Below are 26,914 nucleotides of genomic sequence, written 5' to 3'. Positions count from 1 at the left end.
TATATGCTTTTATAACAAGATCCGAGAAAATGTTCAAAACAAAAGTATTACGTTATTCAAAAGAATTGTTAAAAAACGTTTCTGTGGTAAAGGTATCATAAATGACTTTCTTAATGATACCACAGATTGGAATGGAGCGACCGCCCTCAGTCTATTAAATAATAAGTTTAATTGTACAATATTACTTTGTAAAAATTCTTTTTTGATGAAATAAAGAGCCCGCTGAGTTTGTTGCGCCCATTCTTCTCAAGCCTGAGGCATTCATTTTGGAATGGGTGGTAGATTTTTTTGACTTTCAATAAGTGATGTCATATCCTATTTTGAATAAAAATATTTGAATTTTAATAAATAAAAGGATATGCCCAATTTCTGTAATAGACTTTGGCATAGTTATAGAATGTATTGTAGGTACATAATGTACACAAATGATTTTTCTTTTGGTTTATATTCGTGAACATGGGCTCTTTGAATTGCTAATAATAAAAAACTCAAAGAACTTGTTATTTTAATAGACTAGACGCTAACGCTATTAATTAATTTATACACTAAGGTACACTTATTTATACAATTTGTAACACGTTTGGGTATACAGGCGCTTTAAAATAGTGAAGTCGTAACATTGACAAATTAAAACAGATAACACGTTTAAATAAAACACATTTAAAGGATTAAAACGCGTGTAATTGTAACGGTTTTATATTAGATGTTTGCGTAAAAGTTACATTTTTATTTTAGTTAACCCAACGTTTCATAACACATTCCATTTATTAATTTTTTGAGTAAAAAAAAACTTTAACGCTTTTAGATTTAAATAGGTACTTAGTTAAAACGAATGCATATCAATAAAGATTAAAGAAGAATCGTTGCATGTATTATTATTTAAAAATCAAAACTAACAAGTTTAGAGAGGTAAAAAATTACGTGTGAATTAATCTTTCAATTTTTATGACGGAGTGCATTCACTATGTTTGTGTGTAGGGTACATTGAATGTTGGTATCTACTTCTTTGGCCTTTAAATAATCTTTGTCGCACTCTTGATCAATTGGACCCAAACTTTGTTCCAGTAAACAAGGTGAGTGAGGTGTCCGCGTCTCCGGCTCCGGAGGGATCTATCAATGCAGTCCAGCTGACCATCACCTCCAACGAGGTGTTTGCTGGTGAGCAGAACACGGACCAGCTCCTCATAGATCGTTCGCAGGTGAACAACTTGTTGCAGCAGCTGAAGACTGCTTACCAGAAGATGGAAGACATTGATTTTGAATAGAAAACTTGTTTACCTTTTCATTTATTGTGAAAGTCAGTAAATACATTCATTTAAATATTTATGGATCAGTTTTAATACTTCTAGGTACAGTTGTAGCTCATACCATTTCGCGAGTTTCATAACAATATTAACACATTACCCATGTATAAACTTGCAGCTGTAAATATTCTACATATTTTAAAGGGTTCCGTATCAAAAGGGTAACAAAATAACCCTAATTTCTTAAGCTGAGCCCGTCCCTACGTCTTTTTCATGGAATATAAGACCAAAACAGAAGTACGAATCACCTCATTGGTGTATGTGGATGATGCAGCTACTGTACTCAATAACTTTTGTATTCATTTACATTTATTTTTTTGACTTACTCGTGTAAGACATTGACTATTTGACGTTTGAGTGTGTTTGTTGCATCATTTTACATTTTACATATTATATTGTAATTGAAATGATCTGTAAATCTTGATATAAAAGAGTGGCAATGAGTTTCTTGCTACTTCTTCTCATTAGCTCAACCCTTTACGAAGTAGCGGTAGATTCAATAAGATTTTTTTTTTCATAAGTATCATTTTCGTGACCTACTTGAATAAACTGATTTTGATTTGATAGGTGAATTGTAAACCCTCTTTAGAATGCTGGGAGACGCAAACATATATCAGATGAATCTGACGAAGTGAACCTATCTCTCACACGCGGTATCGTTGCCAAATGTAATTGCTCTTTTACTTTATTATTTCATTGCTTTTTTCTTTCTAATATTACTTTATCCTTATCAAAACATTATTTTAGGCCGACCATTCTTATCTCACTTCATGATCACTATTCATATTTACAAATAGACATTTTGCTTACGAATGATTTGTTCGGACGTATAACGTTTCCTGCGTTTATTTGCAAGGCAGCTTGTCATTTGGAAATCATCAGAATTATCATTGTATTGACAGAGAATTGTCAAAGATATTGTAAACATTTTGCATTTTCTTTGTTTATCATCAGTTATACCTTTATGGCCAGTTTATTTGTAAGGCCGTTACTCTTTATCTTACGGCCAACCTTATAATGAATTCTTATATGCAGATATAGGAACTCATTGTAACAGTATTTATAAACAACGCTTTGATAACGAACTAACCACCATAACGACGACTTAGGAAAAATCAGAATAAAAAAAAACTACGTTTAAAAAAACCGACTTCAAAAACTGAAAAGTATCAAATAATTAAAAATTTAATTTAATACACCTTTACCTTTAATATAATACTATTATTTATATGTGCTACCTGTTGATAGGTTTTAAGTCGGTGCCAAGCCCTAAACAAAATAAAACTTAATATTATAAACAGCTTACTTACTGTTATTATTAAGGTTGTCTGGCCACGAGTGTCTGTCCGCTTGGGTTGTTTTGTTCTAGACAAAGCTATCCCGCTCAAAGTCACGCGTGGCGAGTGTAGGTACGTACCTATCACATTTGGAAAAAAAATCACGTAAATCGGATCATAAATCTCAGCGTAATCGGTGTACATACATAAAAAAATACCGATCGAATTGATAAACTCTTCCTTTTTGAAGTCGGTTAACAAAAAGGAGATCAATAATTATTTACGTTTTCTCAATAGTTGTTGTTCGATTTTTTTAATTCCTGTAGTCCCGTTTCCCTATTTAAAAAGTAGTCGCAGAACTATTTGTAATGGGTTACTAAAAGAAATCGGATGACGGAAGCCGGATCTAGTTCGTTAATTCGTCCTGCTCGTGAACGGGCGCTGCTTGTGGTGGCACGATGATCCCGTTGCAGGAGACTCGGTTTCAGATTCTTAAAAGTGATTATATATATATATATAACAATATATATATTGTTTATAATCGCTTATAAAATGCTCACAGAATAACTTTATATAGATTATCTATTTATATAGAATATCTTTATAAATTTATATAACTTTTGTATTAATTCACATTTACTTTTTTGACTTACTCGTGTAAGACTATTTGAAGTTTGAGTATGTTTGTTGCATCATTTTACATATTATATTGTCATTGAAATGATTTGTAAATCGATGGAAATGTAAATATTGATATAAAAGAGTGGCAATGAGTTTCTTGCTACTTCTTCTCATTAGCTCAACCCTTTACGAAGTAGCGGTAGATTCAATAAGAAAAATATTGTTTTTGACATTCATAAGTGTCATTTCCGTGACCTTCATGAATAAAGTTATTTTGATTTGATTTAACTATCATAGAAATAGTTCTGCGACTACTTCGGACCGTGTTTTCACGGATACGGATCGGATGTAGTGCGAAAGCGTTTCTAGGTACTAACTTTTATATATGTATGAGAAACGGAACGCATTTTTAGATCAGTGACATCAAAATTGTACAAACACGTACATGACATTGACAGGTAACAAACACCTCACTACACCAATGAGTGTATTATACGGCGTGGGAGTGGCGTCGTATTATTACAAACGATTAACAAACAGTTTGATTAAAATGTCAAAGTAATTAACAACATTGCTAGTTATTATATTGGAATATAAACTAAGTTAAGTTCATTCAACAAATTTTTTCATGTCAAATAAAAATAAAAAACAAATAAAAATCCAATTCAATATATTATATTAATTGTATTCATTATAAAAAATTATTTCAAAAACAATTAGTATCTAATAACTTTCATAATCAATTGTGATAATTGTCTTAAATTATACAAAATATGTCAATAATATTATTAAATTAATCAAATTACAATACTTAATATTTAATAGGTAATTTAAACAAAATTACAAGAACAACAGTCAAATGTAGGTATTGGTATTGGACATTTTACTACACTTATCTATATTAATTATATACTTCACATTAGATGATCACTTCAATCCTGTAAAGCGAGAAGAAGAGGTACACACACTGCGAGGGTCCACAACATTGGAGTACAACGAACAAGCATGTAATACGTACTTCTGTGATCAGTGCTGTTTTGTACTAGTTATAAAATAAATGACTTAATGATACCACACTTTGGGAAAGGAGCGACCGCCTACAGGCTAAATAGTCAATTTTATTGTACGATAATACCTACATTATTTACGAAAAAAGGCTGCTGAGTTTTTTGCGCCCGTTCTTCTCAAGTCTGAGGTATGCTTTTTCGATTTGAAATCCTATATTTAAATAAAAATATTTAAAATTGACTTATAAGTAAATGAAAACTCATTTTGTGTTATATACACCTAAACGAACAATGTTATAACCGTGGACCGGCCAAGTCTACAACCGACACATTGATTCAGCGTCAATGTATGAGATTAGAGTCAGTTCGTTTTATTAGATACTGACAATCCACCAATTGTTATACAACTGTTTATATGATTTTAAATGTATTACCAACAAAATGGGTCATCAATCAATTTAGTCGAAGGTACGACACGAGCACTGTCGGCAGAGCTCGCGGATGTGAACCCGCTTTAACAGTACTTGAACAGTACGCGGTAGCGGCGTTCTGTGTGTAATAAAATAATGTTACAGATCATAATTGATTATTATAACAACTAGCACTGGCTAACATGTTTCAATTAAACGGAACATATCATTTTAATTAGTATAAATTAATTAATTAATAATTGATAAATATTATTAGATAAGGCGGATAAAGCACGAAGCTCGAATATATGCTTCTTAATGAATGGTGGCTGTAAGTTCGTAAGGCAAACCGAACTGTAACGCTACGAGGTAAGCGGTGCCGGGGAAGTATGAACTATGAACAAATGTAACGCGTCTATATAGATATAATAATTAGGTGACTGACTGTATTTCTGCCATCCCTAGTCTATATTACATTATTAGTTTTGAGAAATGCTTATACATAAGATTTTTTCTAGACATGACCAAACTAACCACTACCGAGCCATTAGATACTATTAAAATTATTCGTTTTCCATACGGCTGCGGCATTTCAACACTATTTAGTTTCAGTCACTTTTATTAACAGTTATGAATACACTTATTAGGATTCAATATAATTATTGGTAACATGAATATCAATCATAATAATATTTTAAACTATTTTTAAAGTGATATCCCTTAATTCTGGGATTAATTAAATAACATTTGTATCAATAATTTATGAACGGGATGCGGGACTCGAATCAGCGACCTCTCTTGTTACGTCCGAGCGCTCTTCCAACTATGCCAACCGTTCGAGACGTATGGTTTACACATATTGATATGTCTTGTTCAACTGTCAGGTTTCGGCTCCATCTACATAAATTGTGGATACATATCTAATTGAATGTTATAACATAAATAACAGACGACGTCGGTCACGGCGACGCCTCGCGCGACTTCTTGATGAACTTATCGATGGTGGCGGGTTGTTGCGCGCAAGGCCGCTTCAGTCGGTGGCGCAAGGTGAGGCGCGGCAGGGGGTTACGGAGCGGTACGTGGTCAGCTCTGGCGCGCCCACCCAGCCCGTCATGAGTCGCGTTTACCTTCGACAGCTGGTCATCATCCACGAAGCTGAATGCGTCCGCCCGCTCTCGGACGCTGAATATACTCTGGCAGGCCGGCTGCTCGATTCTGTTCTGCGCTGAACATAACTGGGAAAGTTGAAAAGGTCAATACGGTGGCCTTGTACTTGTAATAGTCACTTATGTAACTGCTGTGTAATAAGGAGTATTAAAACACGATAATAGTATCACATGAGTGTTTTAATAACTAATTATCAACAATTGCATACAAGACTTTATCTACACCCAGAATATGAATCCTCTAAAAGATTCTGGAACAGTTAGCTTACTGCTAACATTAAAACACCAGTCCTAGTAGTAACCTAATATCTTCATTACTGATTATATACAAATAAACTAAATATTAATGAAGCAATTATTTATTTTAAACTAATTCAATATGCACTAGAACATAAATTGTCAATAATGAACACGTTTTTTAAAGCACGAGAAAACCGCAAATGGACCTAGCTCTCCCCTTGTGGCAACATAAAAAATGAGATCGATTTTATTCTATCGAGGAGCCCTAAGCAGATAAGAAACGTGGAAATATTACATGGATTAGGATTTACATCTGACCATCGCTTGGAAAGAGCTACCTACACACTAGATCAAGGCAAAAAGAGTAGAATATCCTTCAAAGCACAACCTAAGTCTCTCAGAACGGAAGAGGATAAATCGTCGTATCTAATAAACCTCGAAACCAACACAGGTCAACTGGAAACACAACATGAAGAAAAAGAAGATATTCAAACTTTTTACACTAAACTGGTCAATATTATCAACACAAGCCTTGTACGTAATTCAAAAAATAAAGACACCCACAAAATACTTAGTGAATCTACTCGAACCCTCCTCACAAGACGAACTAAACTTTTAAAAACAAAACAAAAATCGAAAGAAATGAAGTAAGAATTGAGCAGATTATTTAAAGCTACAAGTAGGGCTATTGATAAAGACTACAAAAACCACAGGAACAAAATAATTGAAACTAGTCTAAAAGAATCCAGAAGCACAAAGAAAGCCTATAAGAAACTGACCACGCACAAAAACTGGATTACAAACTTAAAAACAAAATCAGAAGAAACCAAGAGTAGACCAGACATCATAAACGTTGCCACAAATTTATATAAGCAATTATATGAAAAATCATCAAACTCAGCATATTGTACCACTATAATCGATTAAACAATGGGATATGATCCAGACAGAAGCAACCCACCGCCAGTAAATATTACGGAAGTCATCAAACACATCCAAAAACTCAAGGCAGATAAAAGCCCTGGTCCCTGGTATAAACTGTTCACGTCAATCTTACGAAGTTGATTAAGTCCGGCAATCGATAAGCTCCAGCCGATGGAACGGATTTTCAACAACAGACCACATACAAGTAATGCAACAAGTGTTAGAGAAATACAAGGAGTTCAACAGGCCACTATATATCGCTTTTGTCGATTACGCCAAAGTATATGACACGATTTCCCACGACTCTATTTGGGAAGCTCTGTATAAATGTCACATAGACGAAAAGTATATACGAGTGCTAAAGAGCATCTATAAGGGAAGCGTAAGCCAAGTCAAACTAGAGACACGAGGCCCAGATATACCGATTTGCAGAGGAGTGCGACAAGGAGATCCCCTATCACCCAAGTTATTCATAATGGTAATGCAACACATCTTTGATAATTTCAACTGGCTTACTTACTCACCTCAGATTCGCGGATGATATTGTTTTATTTGTAGAAACAAGTAAGGGATTAGAAAAAATGTTAAATACTTTGAACACAAAAAGCGAAGAAGTAGGTCTCATAATGAATGAAACTAAAACCAAGGTATTGACAAACAGCCACACAAACATAATCAACTTGAACGGAAAGCTGCTTGAATATGTCAAAAACAACATATACTTAGGTAAGCAATTATCATTCGATGACAAAAACGAAGAACAAGAGGTCGAGCGCCGTATTAACATGAGCTGGAAAAAGTTCTGGTCCCTGAAAGAAATCCTAAAAGGAGAATTTCCCCTCCACCTAAAGAAAACCGTCTTAGATACCTGTGTTTTACCTACTCTCACATACGGATGCCAAACGTGGACGTATAATACAAAAATTAAAACTAAACTTGTCTCATGTCAGAAAGCAATGGAAAGGAGCGTACTAAAAATAAAAAGAATACATAAAGTAAAATGTGAAGGGATACGACGAAAAACAAAGGTTGTAGATGCCTTACATTACGCTCTGAAACAGAAGTGGAAGTGGGCTGGACATATAGCAAGATGTAGAGACAATAGATGGACCTCAGAGGCAACTATGTGCGAAGGGTCAATAGGAAAAAGAAAAATAGGACGTCCTAGGAAAAGGTGGATAGAATACATTCAAGCAACAGCAGGACACTTATGTAAAAAGATAGCAATGGACAGAGAGGCATGGAACAAGCTGGAGGAGGCCTATACCCAAGAAGGGGTTCCAATCAATAATGATGACAGTACATAACAGTCATTAATACAAATAAAAATTATGTATATATATATATATATATATATATATATTCTTATGTATGTAAATAATGCTAATAATAAGTAATATTTATTATAATAGATGTAATCATATATATAACTGTAAGAATTTAATTTAATAGTAGATTGAAAATAAATAGGTTTTATTATTATTATTATAGTGAAATAATTTAAAATTCACTCGAATATTCAGTGTTTAAAATGAATCGCTCATTTTTGTGAACAAAACAATAAAAATATGGAAGAAAAATGGCGGAAATTCGAATAATCTACTTTTTTACGGCGCGCGACGTTCTTGGTTCTTGTGGAAAGCGCGTGAACGAAAATTTTCTTTCTTTGAAATTCATACAGATACCACGCATCGAGCAATAAGAATGTGGCTGTCTGTTGGGGTGTTGTTATGAAATTACGTACAACATTACGTTGGCAATAAGCTAACTGTTTCAGAATCATTAATAGAGGTTTTAAAGCATAGGTATAGATAAATATTATTAGAGAGCTGCTATATAGATAGACACTACACTGTATACCAAGCAGACTTACAAAATAAAATTATAAAAGGGTACTGGATTAGTTCGCTTTTAAGAGGCATTTTACCAGTGGCAGGGACTTTTGCACAGGATTCCGGCTAAGTTATGGGTTATACTACGTCGACGCCTTTTTCTGCCGTGAACCAATAATGTGTAAGCATTATTGCGTTTCGATCTGAAGGGCACCGTAACTAGTGAAATTACTGGGCAAATGAGAGAGGTGGCGAGCGCAATGATCTATCCATATTCACCACAAAATTTCTTTTTTGTTTTGAAACAACTGTTTACCAATTAATGACTTCATGATTAAATTCAACACACTTAACTAGAACAACAATTATTTATTTTTATTCAGAAACCACTGGAATAATAACTTTATTAATTCTATGAAAAGAGAAGTTTTCAAGGAACCTGTGTCATTATCATCGTGCAAACATTTCGCAAGAAAGTTTATTCCAGTTTGATTGCACATGGGAAAAGCTCGTGCTTGTAAAATGCCATTTATCAAGTAACTATAAGGCAACTATGTATGCACGTGATACCTTCTGGCGTTTGTCAGGTTGCAGCAGGGTAGGGTGTCGCTGCAGGACTGAGAGTGCCAGGCTGCACTGCTGCAGGTTCAGGTACGGAGAGGCTGCACTCTCTATCTTGTTCACTAAAGATTTCTAAACAAACAAAACAAACAAACTAATAACTAACACAATAAAGTGCCACGTTTTTATTTTATTTTTTGTAAAAATTCAAATCAAAATTTATAAATTACTTATTGAACCCAAAATCCACCATTCATTCGAAGAGATGTGCTTCAGAATTTATAATGATTTTATAAGATTTATTTGAACTATGCAACACTTGTTGTTTATCAGTTGTAATATTCTTTATTATTATTGATTTAATCTTAAAGTCTTTTCTTACTAATTGTTGCTAATGAATATTAAGTAAAGAAAATTGCAATAATGCTATTGGTTCAAGCACAGTGTGACGTCAAAGTCTATAATTAAACATAATCATTGGTTTTGGTTCCATGTATTATATGATTGGTGCGACATATTAAATTTTATGTTGTTTTTTTATTAAATGACTGAAAGTGGATTTGTTCAAGCACAATCGGATAATCTTCCAAAAATTTATGATGCTTTTGATGACCTTTTTTTTGTTTAAACCTCAGATTTTATTTATGCTGAAATTAAAGGAGTGAAAGTTACAAAGTAATTATGTGATAATTAATTTAATTTTTAAGTTCTTGGAATTCATATTTCCTCAAATTAATTTGCCAAACTAAACAAAATCCATAAATGCAGAAAATAAAATTTAATTTCAAGTACTTTATCGCATAGAATCATATAGGTAGCATACCTCAACGTTAATATTAATATCAATCTTAAGGTTCTGTTCATTTTTAAAGTAAAAAACAATAAACTTATAAATTATGTTATAAAAAATATATATTCATTAAACTAGCTAACTAACTAACATTTAAAAATGGTGTCCGCAACAATATAAATAAGTTATTGGAGATACTTTATCTCTTCCCATTTTCAGTTTTCAATAACCTATCTATACTTAGTTTAACTTACTAGAGGTAGACAAATCTATCCTTGTATGCTTACCTACATTTCTATAACCTATCGACAGATAGCGTTGGATTATAACGGCCGTTCCCAATATACTATCTACAGACAGACAACAGATAGTGATAAATTACTAACTTCTACTGTCAGTAATTAGCCTTAAATAATCTGAAGCTGTCCCAATATACACGAAAAGTCATTATTATCGCCTTATATTGGGACGCGTGAATTGCAATTTCCATACAAACTTCTATCGCTGGTAAGCTATACGTCCTCCAACAGTGATATTATAGTATTAAAAGAGGTAGATATGTACTAGCGCGCCGAAAATCAATCGCCTAAATGGAGTCAATTGGTTCCTGTGGTCGTAGTCGCTCTCTCGATACTTGACTCGATGTTAACAGAATTGCTTACTATTTGATATAGGTACAACATTAAAATGCCGTCTTGTGTTATGGGAAGATGCAGTAATTACGAAAGTAAAAAGAAATCATAGATTTACATACCACAGTTAAGGAATCATGAATTATAACATTTTTTTTTATTTCATTAATTCTCTAACAAAATATATATGACGCCATGTCATCGCCGATCGCCGCCAAGCCGAGTCAAGCCCAATGCCGCAACATGACTCGAGTCTCGAGTGCGGGCATAGATTAACGTACAGAAATGGCGAAATATTGATGCTATCTGTTTTGGGCTGATCGAAGTAGTATATTTTAGGAAATTATGTAGAAAAGCGTTGTACCAGTGAATTTAATACGAAATGTAATAATAAACAAGTGCGTATATAGGTAGCTGAATTATCAAACTACAAAAACAAGTTTTAGGGTAGGTAGCGGACGTAGACAGTGAGTGCTATTTGCTTACGTAGGAGTTTGTTCCAGTAACACTGTCCCTTTCGGTATATCCCTTGCTAACTGCAGAAGAATCAATGGATCATTTTTTTCTTCTCCTATTATCTTATTGTAATAAACCCTCAACAAAAAGACATTCATCAATAACATAAGATACAAAAAATAATAATTGTAAACTTAAAACTTTTTGGGAGCCGTCGTTAGTAAAATTGTAAAGTAAATAAATTTCATTATTTTATGTACAAATAATTGATATCAGCAATGTGGCTATATACTATAATTAATATTAAATTATTTTTTTATAAGATCAATGACACTTTATTTACCTAATTTCAATGTAGTTTTGCTACTTTTAAACTTTTACTACATGGACACATGAATGAATCGTATTTTAGGCATAAATCACGGTGTACGGTAAAAAATCATATCTGATGGATGATTCTGTATTTATCTATTCAAATAAGAAGCAATTAGCAAATTAGATTTTTCTCTTTTTCGCTTCCGTCGAGCATTTGTTTGCCACAGGTCGTTTCTGAACTCCGTAAAGAGAACTGCAACCACCGCATCATCCTCCATCACGACAATGCGAGTTCTCACACCGCGCACAGAACAAAAGAGTTTTTAGAGCAAGAAAACATAGAATTATTAGACCATCCGCCGTATAGCCCCGACCTAAACCCTGATGATTTCTATACTTTCCTTAAAAGAAAAATGTGTTGTCAGAGATTTTCATCACCTAAAGAAGCTGTGGACGCCTACGAAACGGCCATTTTGGAGACCCCAATTTCCGAATGGAATGGTTGCTTCAATGATTGGTTCCATCGTATGGAAAAATGTGTCAAATTTCGCGGAGAATACTTCGAAAAGCAATAAATACAATTTTAAATAGTAATCTTGTGTCACTTCCTTTATTCCCGATACTTTTAGTGCAGCCCTCGTATACAGGTACGCGTCAATGATACACGACAGTCGGATACAAATTATTGAAACAGCTAACTTACGCAGACGCAACACTTTTCCCCTCATAAATTATAATTTGAAACATGTATATAAAAAAAATTACTTATATACAATATTTTTTTTTGCATTCCTTGCTTGCTTCGCTTTAAAATATCAAATAGGTTAACATGTTATTATTAAGATCGCTGGGAGTTTCTTAACTAGTTCTTCTCCCCGTGTCGTAGAGCGGCTACGAGGTGATGAGCTACGTGACGTTTAGCAAGACTGTGTTCTTGCAATATGTTATGTTATTGTCACTTCCTGTGGTAAATATATTTATATTATTATGACATAGAGGTCACTCACGATGCTCGTGTCGTGCTCCGACAAGTCATACACGGTGGTATTCAACACAGACTTGTGCTCGTATCCTCGCACGGTGTCGCCCGCGTCAACCTCGCACTGTGACTCGTCCCGGTCCTTCGCATTCTCAATATTTCCCACTGCGTCGCCACAACCTTCACTTGCGAACATTCTTATCTTCTTCTCTTTAATTTCTTTTAATTTCTGTCGGAACATTGAAATCTTTTCCTCAAGCAGTCTGTAAACAAGAAGCTATTTGAAAATGCGAGTAAATATCTAAACCACAACAAAACAGCTCACAAATACATTTAATATTAGCTCCAACATTATACTTGTACACTTAATTATTTATTATTTGTTTGAAATAATTTGTTTAGCATGATCAATTTTTTTTAATGAAAATAAGGCACGAGACAATCAGGACGTTCAGCTGATAGGAATTGATACGCTCTGCCCATTACAGTGCAGTGGCGTTCAAGATTATTGAAAAACCCAAAAATTCTGAGCAGCACTACAACTGTGCTTGTCACCATGAGACATAAGATGTTAAGTCTCATTTGACCAGTAATTTCACTAGCTACGGCGCCCTTCAGACCGAAACACAGTAATGCTTACATTTCACGGCAGAAATAGGCGCCGTTGTGGTATCCATAATCTAGCCGGCATCCGGTGCAAAGGAGCCTCCCACTGGTAAATGTATATTAATTTTATCATTGAACTTAAGCCATTGTAAATCAATGTTATGAGTTCATTAAACGTTTTCATTTTCAATGAAATGTATGAATTTCTTAATACAAATAAACCCATATAGTTTATTTTAGTGCTTTTACTTTCTTAATCTCTCTCGGCAATCATCACTTTTATAAACGAATACACCTATACCATGTTCATCATCAGTGTTGCCAACAGGCATAATCAAAATCACACATAAAATTATCGTATTTTTATTGCATATGTTTATTCATGTAATACATATTATATGAAAAAGTAAGGTTTATTAGAATTACCTTTTATTTTCAGAATGTAAACAGTAAGAGACAGGTTAAGAATAACTAAGTATGGCAAATACGCCTGGTATTTTGTGCCGCACTCAAAAAGTTTTTAGGAATGAAGTCATGGCTAATTGTAGCTTATTATTTAAAAATATGTTATAATTTACGAGTAAAAATACCATCGCTCTAATAACAATTAAACCTTTATAATTTTTGAATGCTAAATTGAATTATTGTGTCTCGTTGAAAAATGGATCTGCGTCGTAAACATTTTCTTAGCCTTAAACCAGCGAGTAGCATCACTAATTAAAGCGCGGTCGTCTATCGTTGGGGGATGCAGAAAGAAATGGTCGTCTTTCGATGGATGTTACCGATGAAAATGTGTCAGCAGTGAATTTCAACGTACTTGTATGAATTTAATTGTATGTATAAAATATAAAATTCAGCATAATATAAAGCAGATTGGATCGGGAAGATTTCACAAGACTCTTACACCAGACCTAGCACCTTCGCGTGAGAAGTATAGAAGTATACTTCCAAACTAACCTGTGGGGAATGGTGCCATACTATGACCAATAACATTGAAGCAGGTCTGTCTCGGCAAGCTCTACGAATTGTGACAGGTAATTAATCCTGGATTTATCAATACGATCCTCAAATAAAGCGTTGGTCGACAGTTTGACTGTTTCAAAAGAAACCAAATGAAGAAGTCGAGAAGCGGTCGATTATAACACGAAACGAAAGCTGTATTAACGACAAATAGTACACCTACTACAATGTTTTCACTATGATGAGCGACAGGCGAAAAATATCACAATATTTAATATATTATGAAGATCTCAAAAATATCATAATATTTAATAAAATATCGGATACCATGTTTATTTTAAATAAGAGGGGCCAAACGGGCCGGCAACCGCGTGGACATCCGCAACAACAGGTGTCAAGAGATGTGATGGCGGCTTTATGTTGGATAGGATTATATACATAAACCTATCGTATATTTACGATCATGATCGCATGATTGCATACGCTGATGTTCATAATCAATCAATTATTTGATTTATCGCGTATAATAATTTGAATAATACTATATCGTTGTTTTGTTTTGACTTCCACGACTAAATACAGCTGTAAATCTATTTTACTTTTAAATACGTAACTACTTTATTATAAATACAGTTACAACTTACAAACTTCTAATTTATTACTTTGTATTAAACATTTAAACTGTTTCCTCTCAACATATTCTTTATGTCATGTATGAACATACACATTACAAAATTTTATACAAACTGTGATAATCGCAATGTTAACACACCAGAATAAACATAAACTTATAATGCCTACTACTCGGCTAAGTCGAGTTAGTAAGTCTATTGTGGGGCGTTGTATATGCTTTTACAACAAGATCCCAGACAATGTTTAAAACAAATGTATTAAGAAATTCAAAAGATTTGGTAATAGACATTTACGTTTATGAGGTAAAGGCTACCATAATATAAAAGACTTTCTTAATAATACCACAGATCGGAAATGTAGCGACCGCATTCAGGCTAGTTAAATTATAAATTGGAGTGTAATGAAACTTTAAAAAAAAGCCCGCTGAGTTTGTTGTGCCGGTTCTTCCCAAGTTTGAGCCATAAACTTCGAAAATATATTAGTTATTAACCATTAAACTACTCAATTACAAGCAAGCAACTACTTGTTTGACAAACAAATCTCATACAGCTCGATAATCATATCATCCTACATAATAAGTTACTTATTAGAGCTAATAAATTTACATTTTACTAACTTGCATGATTTCTTATTTAACTATCAAAAACACAATACACTTTCTTCTCATTACACAAAAACAATAGTTACATGAAAACTCTTACCCAATTTTAGTTTGCAGCTCTTTGACATAATTCTTCTCAGCAGCCAGCTCTTGTTTTGTCATTTCCAGTTGATCTCTTGTTTTATTTTTCTTATCTTCTGATTCACAGAGAGCTCTGTCACACAAAAATTACAGCAATATAAAAAAATCACAAAACTTTAAATAAAAAATCAAATGATATGAACTCAACAAATGCTTGATAAATAATAGTTGACTTATTATTATTATAGTTGGTTAGACTACATGCAACTCGGCTCATACAGAAACACTCATGTACTTCAAACAACAATAAAATCTAATAAATTACCCTCCAACATTAAAGTTACAAACAAACACAGTTAAAGTTAAGATAAATGTTAGATCTTGTGTCCTGTACAGTTGTAATATCAGGCACAAATTTTATTCTAAACTAAATTCAACAAAGGTGAAGTAAATTCAGTGAATATACACCAGCTATTAAAGGATAAAGCAACCTCTTTAAGGCCGTAGCAAATGTAGCTATGGTCCTAACATCTGTGTACCCTTCCAACATTCGTTCCACTTCTTCACTTGTAGCATTTAGCACTCTCTGCAAGCTGAAATTTTTTACAAATTTTTAAGAGAAAAGTAAAATATTATAATTTAAACAATTATACATGATTTCAATCAGTATCTGGAATCCACACGATTTTAGAACCAAAATTTAGTTTAAATAAACTGGAATTTGCTGAAATAAGGAAACAAAAATGTTATCATGAGAAATGCAGATTTCCTTTGGACTCTATCATCTATCATCAGGCAATTTTTTTTTATGGAAAAGGAGGTCACCTGGTTTTGGATGATCACCTCCACCCACAAATTCAAATTCGAATATTATTATTCAAAATAGGATGTGACATCACTTATTGAAAGTCAAAAAAAACTACCACCCATTCCAAAATGAATGCCTCAGGCCTTGGACAACTTGTTAAAATTCTCTTGCAACACCAGAGGAATCACAGGAGTGTTGGCGGCCTTTAACATAACTCAGTTGCATCTTAAAATTATTAAAACAACCAGGCGAACTCCAGTTGCATTTTGTAGTTATGAATATAACCAACCCAACTTCAGTTGCATTTTGTAGTTATTAATAAAACCAGGCCAACTCCAGTTGCATTTTGTAGTTATTAATAAAACCAGGCCAACTCCAGTTGCATTTTGTAGTTATGAATACAACCAACCCAACTTCAGTTGCATTTTGTAGTTATTAATAAAACCAGGCCAACTCCAGTTGCATTTTGTAGTTATGAATACAACCAACCCAACTTCAGTTGCATTTTGTAGTTATAAATAAAACCAGGCCAACTCCAGTTGCATTTTGGAGTTATGAATACAACCAACCCAACTTCAGTTGCATTTTGTAGTTATTAATAAAACCAGGCCAACTCCAGTTGCATTTTGTAGTTATGAATACAACCAACCCAACTTTAGTTGCATTTTGTAGTTATTAATAAAACCAGGCCAACTCCAGTTGCATTTTGGAGTCATAATTACAACTAGGCCAAATCCAGTTGCTTTTTGTAGTCGCAAATAAACCAAGGCTAACTTCACTTGCAAATTTTAGTTATTAATATGTCTAGGCCAACTCCAGTTTACATTTTTTTGTTGTATAATTGCAGATGCATTTATTGTTATGACATATTATTGTGTCAATAAGTTAATAAGTTTTTATCACGTAATTTATAATAATCAGTTTTTTAGGTGTATTAGGACTTGTAATAGCTAGTTTTGAACTATCTTATCTTATATATTAACTGTGTATGTCTGCCAAACACATTTTAGGTGAATTGATTTGAGTATCAAAAGGACCAGGTTGAAGAATTTTATTGCCAGAATCAGCATCTGTAGTATTTTGCTCAAGGATAAACACCCTTGAAACTCCTTGATGTACACTAATCACACCCGACTGATTATCACAAAAGTTTTTGGAGAGGAATAAAGAATATTGGATGTAACAATAAGACATAGTATACAAATTGCCATACCCATTTAATGTCTGCAGATTTTTATTAAGCACCTCATTCTCCTCTTTTAGTTTTTCTGCCTCATTATTTTTTTGCTTAAGATATTTCATTTGCATCTGCAATGCCTGTACTGCAGCTTCCGCAGAAACATATTTTCTTTCAAATTCCTTCAATATTTCTCTGAAATTTAAATATTTAAAATTATTAACAAGTTTTAAATAAGAATGTAATTTAATTTATATTTAACTAGTAATTCCATTTTGTATAGTATAATTGTTTAATATTTTTTTAAGTTAATATAAAGCTATTCCATGTTTATAGACATTGGAATGTGGTAACTAATAGTTTATACTGGTCCCTAGAATATTGGGAAAAGCAACATGACATGTCCCCCCTACATATGATTGAATATTCTTTTCTTTCAGTCAATATAAAAATACTGCAAGATTTTATAGACTATTAGAATATAGCAACACATTATGTTTTGTTAACTGTAATAAACACTTTATTATTATTAGCAATGCATTTCTAGTACAATAATATTTAAAAGGTACCAAATCCTTTAAGTGCTAGTCTGACTGGCTTTGGTCCAGTGCCAGTCCATGATGGTCCCATACCTCTGTATTTCCCTAGGTCAAATTTAATTTATTTCTCACAGTTTTAATTAATTTAAAATTTGAAACACTAATATACTTTTTAATATTTATATTGTTCATTAATTTGCTAAAACGTAAGTAATGCTCTGTTTTTGTATGTTTTGTTAATTGTTCTTGATTTGCACCTATAATTGGGGTGTCACCTAAATAGTTATATCTATGTTAGTTATTTATTGTTTTGGTGCTCACCTTGTTGGATCAATAAATAAATAAATTAAATTAAAAGCCCTTTTCGGTCCACATCATTCTTGTTTGGAACCAAAAAAAGTGTATGGCCACATAAACCAAATTTTGCAGTGTACACCACTGAGCAGGTAAATAAAAACCTACTACTGATGTAAATTATTATGAACAATAATATTATTCCATAATAAAATCAGTCAATTACAGTCGAGTCGGTAAAAAAATAATAAATTTATAATTGTACCCTCAAATAAATTATACTTCCCATTTACATAATAAAATTTTACATTAATATTACATTTTGATTTTTTACACTATTGAAAACAGTTCTTGAACTTATAACATCTTATGTCTCAAATTTATGAGTGCAATTGTGTGCCACTCTGATTTCTGGTTTTTCAAGAATCCTGAGTGTCACTCCATTGTAATAAACAGGATGTTTCACTTCAAAATACATTCAATTGAGCTATTGTTGCTTAACATGAAAATATCCACCCAATTAAATTTAGTTTAAATATAGGAGATCCATAACAGTAATGAAACTTAATCAAACTTGCAAGATTATTCCCATAATATAAGTACATATAAGCAAATATCTGTTCAAATAAGTGATTTATTTTATTTCAATTTCAGAAAAGAACTCACTCATTTCTCTTCAAGGCAGCCATTATACTAGTAATTTTATCCTCCTTCTCCTTGCATACAATCTTTTCTTGTCTAAGCTGCAGCAGAGCATCATCAAGCCTAGATTGTAATGTTGCCGCATCATAGTTTTGGTTTTCATTAGATATAGTTGGATATATCCTGAGCAAACTGCTCTCTGTCACTTTGTTTCTACATTGAGGGCATGACTTTGATCTGTTAAAAAATAGCACTCAATAGTATTAATGCAAATAAACACCATGAATAGTCTAGCATTAGTTAAATTAGAAAACTGATGTTGATAAGATTTGCTTTTTATCTTCTAGACACGAAAGATACATAGAAGATTTTAGTATTATTATGTATATAAATAAATCCGTTTAAAATATTTTAGTTTGGCCAAAATATTTAATATTTTCTGAGAACAAGAATGGTAAGTAAGTTAAAACCATTTACCTTGCTATCCATTGAATTAAACATTGGTAATGAAATATATGTCCACATTTTGTCGTGCTTAAGGTTTCTGTTTGATTTACTAGGTCACTACAAATTGTGCAAATGAGATGCATTTCATTAATATTATGTACTATTAATTTAGTTAAATTTCAACTAATACATACTAAATAAATACTAATTGTAGATCCAACATGATATTTGACGTAATTCTAAAGTATAAAATGAGCACATTTAACAAGAATAAAATACTAGAAATTTAAAGTAAGGAAGGTATTTGTAAAACTAATTGCATTGCTAAAAACTAAAAAGTAAAAACTTTTTAGTTTACAAATCCGACTACTGATTTTTTTAATTTATATTTTCATTATTTTTTTAATTTTTCCCGTGTGAGTGAAGCAAGGGTTACAGACCATACAGACTCATTAATTTTTCAGATATTGTAATATCGCTACCTGTAATGCTAATAATATGTGCCGGGACCCAAATAAAAAATTACAAAGCCTTGTAAGCATGTAATATACCTAGAGTGGGAAACAACTTTTTAAAGTTCGACAACAAAATGCTCTTACTCTTAGACTCTCTTAAGTTGGCGGGGGGTAATTAATTTTTTATTAATATTTTTGGCTAATTCAATTGTTCTTTAACCGTTCTTCAATGTTTGATCCAAATATGTTTTATCTTTTTTTTTATTTTTAAAAAATTAAATCTCAAGTTAGCGCCAACAATAGATTTTTTAAATTTTTCTTCTTTTTTTTATACTTTGAAACTATCTCTTATGTGTTCGTCCAACAAAAACATCTGTTCGGCCTTCATTACCTTTTAATTTAATTATAAACTTTTTTATCCCACGTTAATTATTTTTTTCCGCGCATGCGCAGTAATCTTCGCCATAAGACATAATACAAGGAATTAAAAAAGTTTGTTTACCCGACCTCTTTCTCATGAGGCCCAATTACATTAAATTTAAACTTAGTTTTGCAATAAGAATTAGAAAAATTATAAATCTTGTAGTCAGTGTAAAGAAAGAAAAAAAATATTTTAAAATTTATAAGTTCAATTTGCACTTGTTCATGCTGAAACGACTTTATACATTAAGTAGTAACAAAAGATTTGTTTTTAATAAAATATTTAAAAGGAGTTCATTTTAATTCACCCTTACACAACTACTTTCCTCTTGACCCTTTACAAATCTAAGCTTTATCCTTGCAAGTTACTTTAAATTTTTGTAAATGAAGGTTCAAATAATAAAACAAAAATATTAATAAAATTTTCATTCTCTCATACACACACCCATACACGCGCGTGAAGCGTGCGTATTTCCGTAATTAATTAACTATATTATTGTCAGGTGGCACTATAACTGATATCTTAAATCATGTAGCAGGAGATTGAAAGTTTTCGCCAAATATTAATTTTTTGTGACAAAATAAAACTGTCATAAAATTGGATAATTTTCACTGTATTTGATATAAAAAAATATTTTTTCTATCAATAAACAAATTGGTATTGTATGTAAGCTTGTGCACGAATCGGGTGACCTTGGCCAATATAAATACTCTTCAGTCGAATATTCTAACATCAGATCAGACGACATCATGTCCTTTTCGGAATACGCAAAACGGTGGCCGTAAGTTTCGGTTGCCATTTCGACACAGGTGCACTCAACAATGTCCCGAGGGGTTATGTTGCCCCCCTGTCATCCCTTATATATTTTCCTGATGCGCGAGAAAGGGAGCGGTGAGGTGTTCTGCACGGGTGGAAGTGGGATGCCATAACGTAATTAGGGGCCAATCATCAATATTTATTGGTTCCCGTGCGTGTGCCGATAATACAGTATTGTTTGAATCAAGCCTATTTTTAAGGCTTTTCTTGTATTTGTTAAAATTAAAAAAGGTTTATACTTTGGTTAATAGATGTATTATTATGATATTCTATTAATTGCAGATTGCTTTTATAAATATAACTATAAGTATTTAATTTTTTATTATATAAATTTTAAGCCACAGAACCGTTTTTATATACTCTCTAAGTTAGTAAGTAAGATCTTTATTTGTTGACAAGGGTAATACATTATAGATGATTTACATTTAGCTCTCCAAGGCGTGCGCGGAAAAAATTACTTAACGTGGGATAAAAAAAGTTTATAATTAAATTAAAAGGTAAAAGGCCGAACAGATGTTTTTTTTTTTTGGACGAACACATAAGAGATAGTTGCAAAGTATAAAAAAAAAGAAGAAAAATTGAAAAAATCTATAGTGGGCGCTAACTTGAGATCTAATTATTGACAGTTAAAAAAAAACGAAAAAAAAAATTTTTGGATCAAACATTGAAGCCAAAAAAATTAATAAAATATTAATTACCCCCCGCCAACGAGAGTTGTGCTCTTACACTTTTTGACAATGACGTTCTATCTTTTTGATAAAAATCAAAGAGGATGTAAATACTACGTAAAGAGGAGGGACTGCCTTACTGAAAATGGAAATGCTGATTAATATGAACCGTACAGTGAGATTTGATGCCAATATACAAACCACTAATTTCGTCGTTATAATGTTGCCACACCTAATATGGTGACGTACAAATTTGGGATGTAGCGACCATTGGAACTTTGCCTACTCCTATCCGGAACTACTTCTACGTCCTTAACATAAAGGAATTTAAATAAAACATGCTGTTTTTATGGTAATAATATATTTCTTTTTTCTATTTTTTGTAATTGCATAATATTAAAAACATGCCGTTCAATATCAAATTAAGCAAGGTATAAGTGTGACGTTATATATATGTAATGATGATATGAATTGAGAATGTAGCCAGTACACTATCAGTACAGTACATCTACAGTATGCTTGCTGCTACCCCCTGCTATGCCTGCAGCAAAAGATATAAAAATATATTTTTCCACTCAGCACGCTGCCCTACTTGCGTATCCTGATAGATACATAGATAATCTAAATGTTTATTTCGGGTAATAGAGACTACCCGAAATAAACGAACACGAATGAACCAATTTTGATGAGACATTCCGGTGAAATAATAATTGAACTGTAATAAAGATAAAATACAAAAAAAAATGAGACGGGAATGTTAGGTGACATTTATTTCCAATAGGATAACAAGACCTATTTTTGTTTTTCGCTTATTGGTTGGATAACTTGATAATGGTCAGCACGGCATCTCTAAAAATAATTTTCTTCTTTCTTCCTCCAAATAAGAATCTCAAGCAAAATGCTTTGAGCTACGTCGATATTGTTTTGAAGGCTTCCAAGTCTCTTTCCGTATAGATTCAAATTCAAATTCAAATATTTTTATTCAACATAGGATTTAAAATCACTTATTGAACGTCAAAATCTACCACCCATTCAAAAGAGACTGCCTCAGACCTGAGAAGAATGGGCGCAAGAAACTCAGCGGGCTTTTTTTTTAATATAAAATGTGGATTACAATGTAATATCGTACAATAAACATTTATAATTAAAGAGCCTGAGGGTGTTCGCTTTATTCCCAGTCCGTGGTGTCATTAAGAAAATCGTTTATATATATAAACGCTATAATAACCTTTCCCACACAAACGTTTTTTAACAATTCTTTTAAATATCGTAACACATTCGTTTTGTACATTTTCTGGGATCATATTGTAGAAGCATATACATCGCCCAACAAAAGACTTACTAGCTCGACCCAACCGAGTAGTAGGCATAACAAGTTTATGTTTGTTCCTCGTGTTAACATTATGAATGTCACAGTTTCTAGAAAATTCCTCAATGTGCTTATGAAGATATAAAACATTATCGGAAATGTATTGAGAAGCAACAGTCAAAATGTTTATTTCTTTAAATTTTTCTCTTAATGATTCTTTAGGACCTAGGTTATGAATCGCGTGAATAGCCCTCTTCTGCAGCACAAAGATAGTATTAATATCGGCCGCACTGCCCCATAACAATATAACATAGGACATAATACTATGAAAATAACTAAAGTATACTAATCTCGCCGTATCGATGTCAGTTAACCGTCTGATTTTCTTAACCGCATATGCTGCAGAACTAAGCCTATTCGCCAATCCTTCAATATGGGGGCCCCACTGCAATTTGGAATCAAGAGTAATGCCAAGAAATATAGCAGATTCCACTGGTTTTACCACCTCTCCATTTAATAAAATATTCGCATCTACATTTTTGACATTTGGCGCGGTGAATTTAATATATATGGTTTTATGATTATTTAACAATAAGTTATTGGCGATAAACCAGTACACGATGTCAGATAGAGCATTGTTTACTTCGTCATACAAAACTTGGCTTCATTTTACTTTGAATATAAGTGAAGTGTCATCCGCAAACAATACCACCTTGTGTTTTTTTTCTACAAGGTTAGGTAGATCATTTATATAAATTAGGAAGAGGAAGGGTCCAAGAATAGACCCTTGTAGTACCCCCATACCGAGAGGAGTCCCAGGAGATCTCCTGCCATTCACCTCGACCCTCTGAATCCTATTATTTAAATATGAGATCAGAAGATCGAGTGCAGATCCTCTTATACCATAGTGGCATAGCTTCCTGACCAGCGTTGAATACTGAACACAATCAAAAGCCTTAGATAAATCACAGAAGATACCAAGTGCATTCCGTGATTCCTCCCAGGCCTCAAATAGAGCCAATATCTTTCAACTTTCCATCCATCGGTAACCTACACAAAAAAATAAAATGATGGCAATTTTTTATAGCTATCAGAAGTTCAAGTACCTACAGATTGGTAGTGATATTGGGTAATATAATCTTTTTGATTTGAAGCAGTCATATTCACTGTAAACTACGATGTTCATAGTATTGATAGCAAAATTCTTGGTTGCACAATACTGTGAAGCCAATATTAGCATATTTTAAAAAAAAATATGTTATTTATGTAGATACGAATAACATAAACATGAGCGTTTTACAAATTAAATTCCAAATCCAATGTTTTTTAACACATTAATCGAGCTATTTTGAATTTATAACAAACACTAACCTGTGAAATTATAAATTCCCGTCTTCATTTGATTCCTCACCGCTACGGCTTTTACAGCCATAAGCAACGCAAGCCACATAGTTTTTTATTAAATGCATTTTCGGAAACGAACAATATAAACAATAATATATTTTTTTATGCTTTAACATTACTATAAATCACACACGCAATTATCACCACACTGGTGATAAAAATGACTTTAAATTTTGCATTTCAAGACAGACAAGGTGAGATAATATGTTTGTCTCTTTTCGGTGCATTGGGTTTCGCGTGGGTTAGAAAAGTCAAGCAAGTTTTATATACCACAACTTATTGCTACTTCTCTAGGCTTGATAATTTCTCCGGGAAATACAGATTGACTGAGGTGTTGATTTCTTTTTAAATCAATAAATTTTAAAATAAACCTAATAAAGTTTCAGTACATTTCAAGTTCAGTACCTAAGTAAGTTTTCATGCAGTTCAAAAATCAGTACTTAAAAGTATTTGAAAATTTTAAATTTATACGTTGTAATTAAGAATGTAAAAACGATTGTTACATTATGTAGGCTCGATGAGGCCTTCGTTGACTGCGATTGACAGTTGACTGTTGACGTTTGACTGCGTTTGAACGTTGACGTTTAAATTAAATCAACAAACAGTTTTACATTAAGTTTACATCCTCTTTGCACTGCATAACAGGCAACAGCTGGCTGTGTTTAGAAAATGTCCATGACTGCACTCCTCATTCGGATTTATATTTAAACTATGTTCATAACTAAAAATAAACTTATGAGAGACTACAGAAATACCTGCTAAATTGTTTCGCATGTCGAAGACGTAACAAAATTGTGTAAAAGATAAAAGTGTCACAAATATAAATTCTTACCAGTATGTTTACGTTTGTAAAAAATATTTCTTATTGAAAATACACCGGCGAATTAATATAAGAGATTGTACAACTTATTTGTGGTATCAACTACCGTAGATAAGATAAAACATTTTTCCTATTGAAACATGGCTAATCCGTTGAAACGTGAATAAAAATATTTTAGAGGAAAAGTAGATTTTAATCGTGTAAAATGCCTGGAAAAATAAAGGTTAAGGTTCTGGCAGGTCGTAACTTACCAATCATGGACAGAGCTAGTGATACAACCGATGCATTTGTGGAAATTAAGTTTGGTTGTGTCACTCACAAGACTGATGTTTGCCGGAAGTCCCTGAACCCACACTGGAATAGCACAGAGTGGTATAGATTTGAGGTATTGTTGTTGAACATAACTATCATTTTATCTCGCTAACTAGACATAAGTGGCTTAACTAAATAAATTGTTAATATATATTTTAAGTTATATAAGTTGCAAGTGTAGTGACTGCTGCTCAGCAGACAGTTTCTCACCTTGTTTTGAATACAATAACCCTGTATCAGCAACTTTTCTTACATTTTATGCTTGCTATTTAAATTTTTAATTTTTAAGAGTATATTAATAACTTTGTTGTTTAATATAACAATGGTAAAAACCTTTTAATTGCTATAGATATAATAGATTTGAGTAATTGTGTCTAAATAATTAGAGCTGTTTGATTTTTGTACTAGTCTTACAGGGAATTTCCAGTTTAAGAGTCTTCACTATGTTTAATAATATATACCCTTCAAAAAACCCCCAGCTAACAAAGTACTTTTGATAGGAAAGAGCCCCTGATAAAGTGTTGCTATAGTTTTTAGGCAATAGATATGCTATTCACTTATTTTTGGAATGAAAGGTATTTCCTCATCAATACTTGTGTCACTATGGTAGAGTCCTTGAAATAATTAATTAATCAGTAAGTTGTGTCATAGCTACAGCCCAAAAGCTATTGATATGGGGAAGGCTCTACTGTAAATTGTGAATGCAAGCCTTGTTCAGCCTTGCACCAGTTTTGTCTTGTCAAGAGAAACTACTAAGATAACATATAATATTTATTTATTTATTTATTTATTGGGTCTACTTGTGATTTTACATAATTAATATTGCTGAAACTATTTATATAACAAGCACAAGGTATGCTAAATTATTTAAAGGTAAACATTACATGCTAATTTTGCTTATCATTTTTTTATAAAATATCTAAAATTGAGTTAAACATAGGAATCAACCAAAACTAGAGAAAAACAAAGAATGATACACAAGTAATTAAAAGTGCAATATATTATCAATTGATATTTACTAATTGAAAATTACACAAATAAAATTAGAAAAACAAAATTTTATGAATGACTAGCTGACCCGGCAAACATTGTTTTACCATATAAAGTATAATTCACGCGGTAGTTTTATAAGTAATAAAATATTGCCTATATTAAGCCTGTACATCATTTTGTTCTATTGTCAATAGTTTTTGCAGCGCACGCAAAAATATGTTTTCGATTTTACACCTTGTGTTACAAAATAGCAATTTTATTACGGATCCCTAATTTTGAAAAAAAAAAAACAATTCCTATAGCCTTCCTCGATAAATGGACTACTCAACACTGAAAGAATCATTCAAATCAAAATTAGCCCGTTCAAACAAACAAACAAACACTGCAGCTTTATAATATTAGTATAGATGAGGG

General features: G+C 32.6%; 2 protein-coding genes across 2 annotated transcripts in view; one reads left to right on the top strand and one right to left on the bottom strand.

The window, feature by feature from the left end:
• LOC126977463 (putative peptidyl-prolyl cis-trans isomerase dodo) overlaps positions 1 to 1,324 on the top strand; it is a 56,368-nt gene extending 55,044 nt beyond the window's left edge. The window contains exon 6 of the mRNA XM_050826280.1: positions 1,066 to 1,324. Within this exon, the coding sequence (XP_050682237.1) occupies positions 1,066 to 1,265 (200 nt within the window). The 3' untranslated portion in view covers positions 1,266 to 1,324. The remainder of the gene's footprint in view (positions 1 to 1,065) is intronic.
• Positions 1,325 to 3,855: 2,531 nt separating this feature from the next.
• On the bottom strand, positions 3,856 to 19,618 carry LOC126977140 (E3 ubiquitin-protein ligase TRAIP). The gene is made up of 9 exons (XM_050825845.1): positions 19,497 to 19,618; positions 19,333 to 19,419; positions 18,880 to 19,092; positions 17,417 to 17,575; positions 15,887 to 15,988; positions 15,415 to 15,528; positions 12,543 to 12,777; positions 9,352 to 9,474; positions 3,856 to 5,854 (listed from the first exon to the last, which is right to left on the bottom strand). Exons 1-9 carry the CDS (start codon positions 19,523 to 19,525, stop codon positions 5,579 to 5,581), a joined length of 1,338 nt encoding a protein of 445 aa, XP_050681802.1. The 5' UTR covers positions 19,526 to 19,618; the 3' UTR covers positions 3,856 to 5,578.
• Positions 19,619 to 26,914: the final 7,296 nt, after the last annotated feature.

The sequence above is a fragment of the Leptidea sinapis genome, chromosome 2 (assembly GCF_905404315.1).
Source record: "Leptidea sinapis chromosome 2, ilLepSina1.1, whole genome shotgun sequence".
Lineage (NCBI taxonomy): Eukaryota > Metazoa > Arthropoda > Insecta > Lepidoptera > Pieridae > Leptidea > Leptidea sinapis.
The sequence above is the reverse complement of the archived record's forward strand: the minus strand, read 5'-3'. Positions and strand labels throughout refer to the sequence as shown.

Coding starts and splice junctions, on each gene's coding strand:
- LOC126977140 (XM_050825845.1), bottom strand. CDS start 19,525: ATGTTGGATCTACAATTAGTATTTATTTA. Junction 19,093..19,332: donor TTAATTCAATGGATAGCAAG/GTAAATGGTTTT, acceptor ATTTTTTAACAG/ATCAAAGTCATGCCCTCAAT. Junction 9,475..12,542: donor CGGAGCACGACACGAGCATC/GTGAGTGACCTC, acceptor TTGTTTGTTTAG/AAATCTTTAGTGAACAAGAT.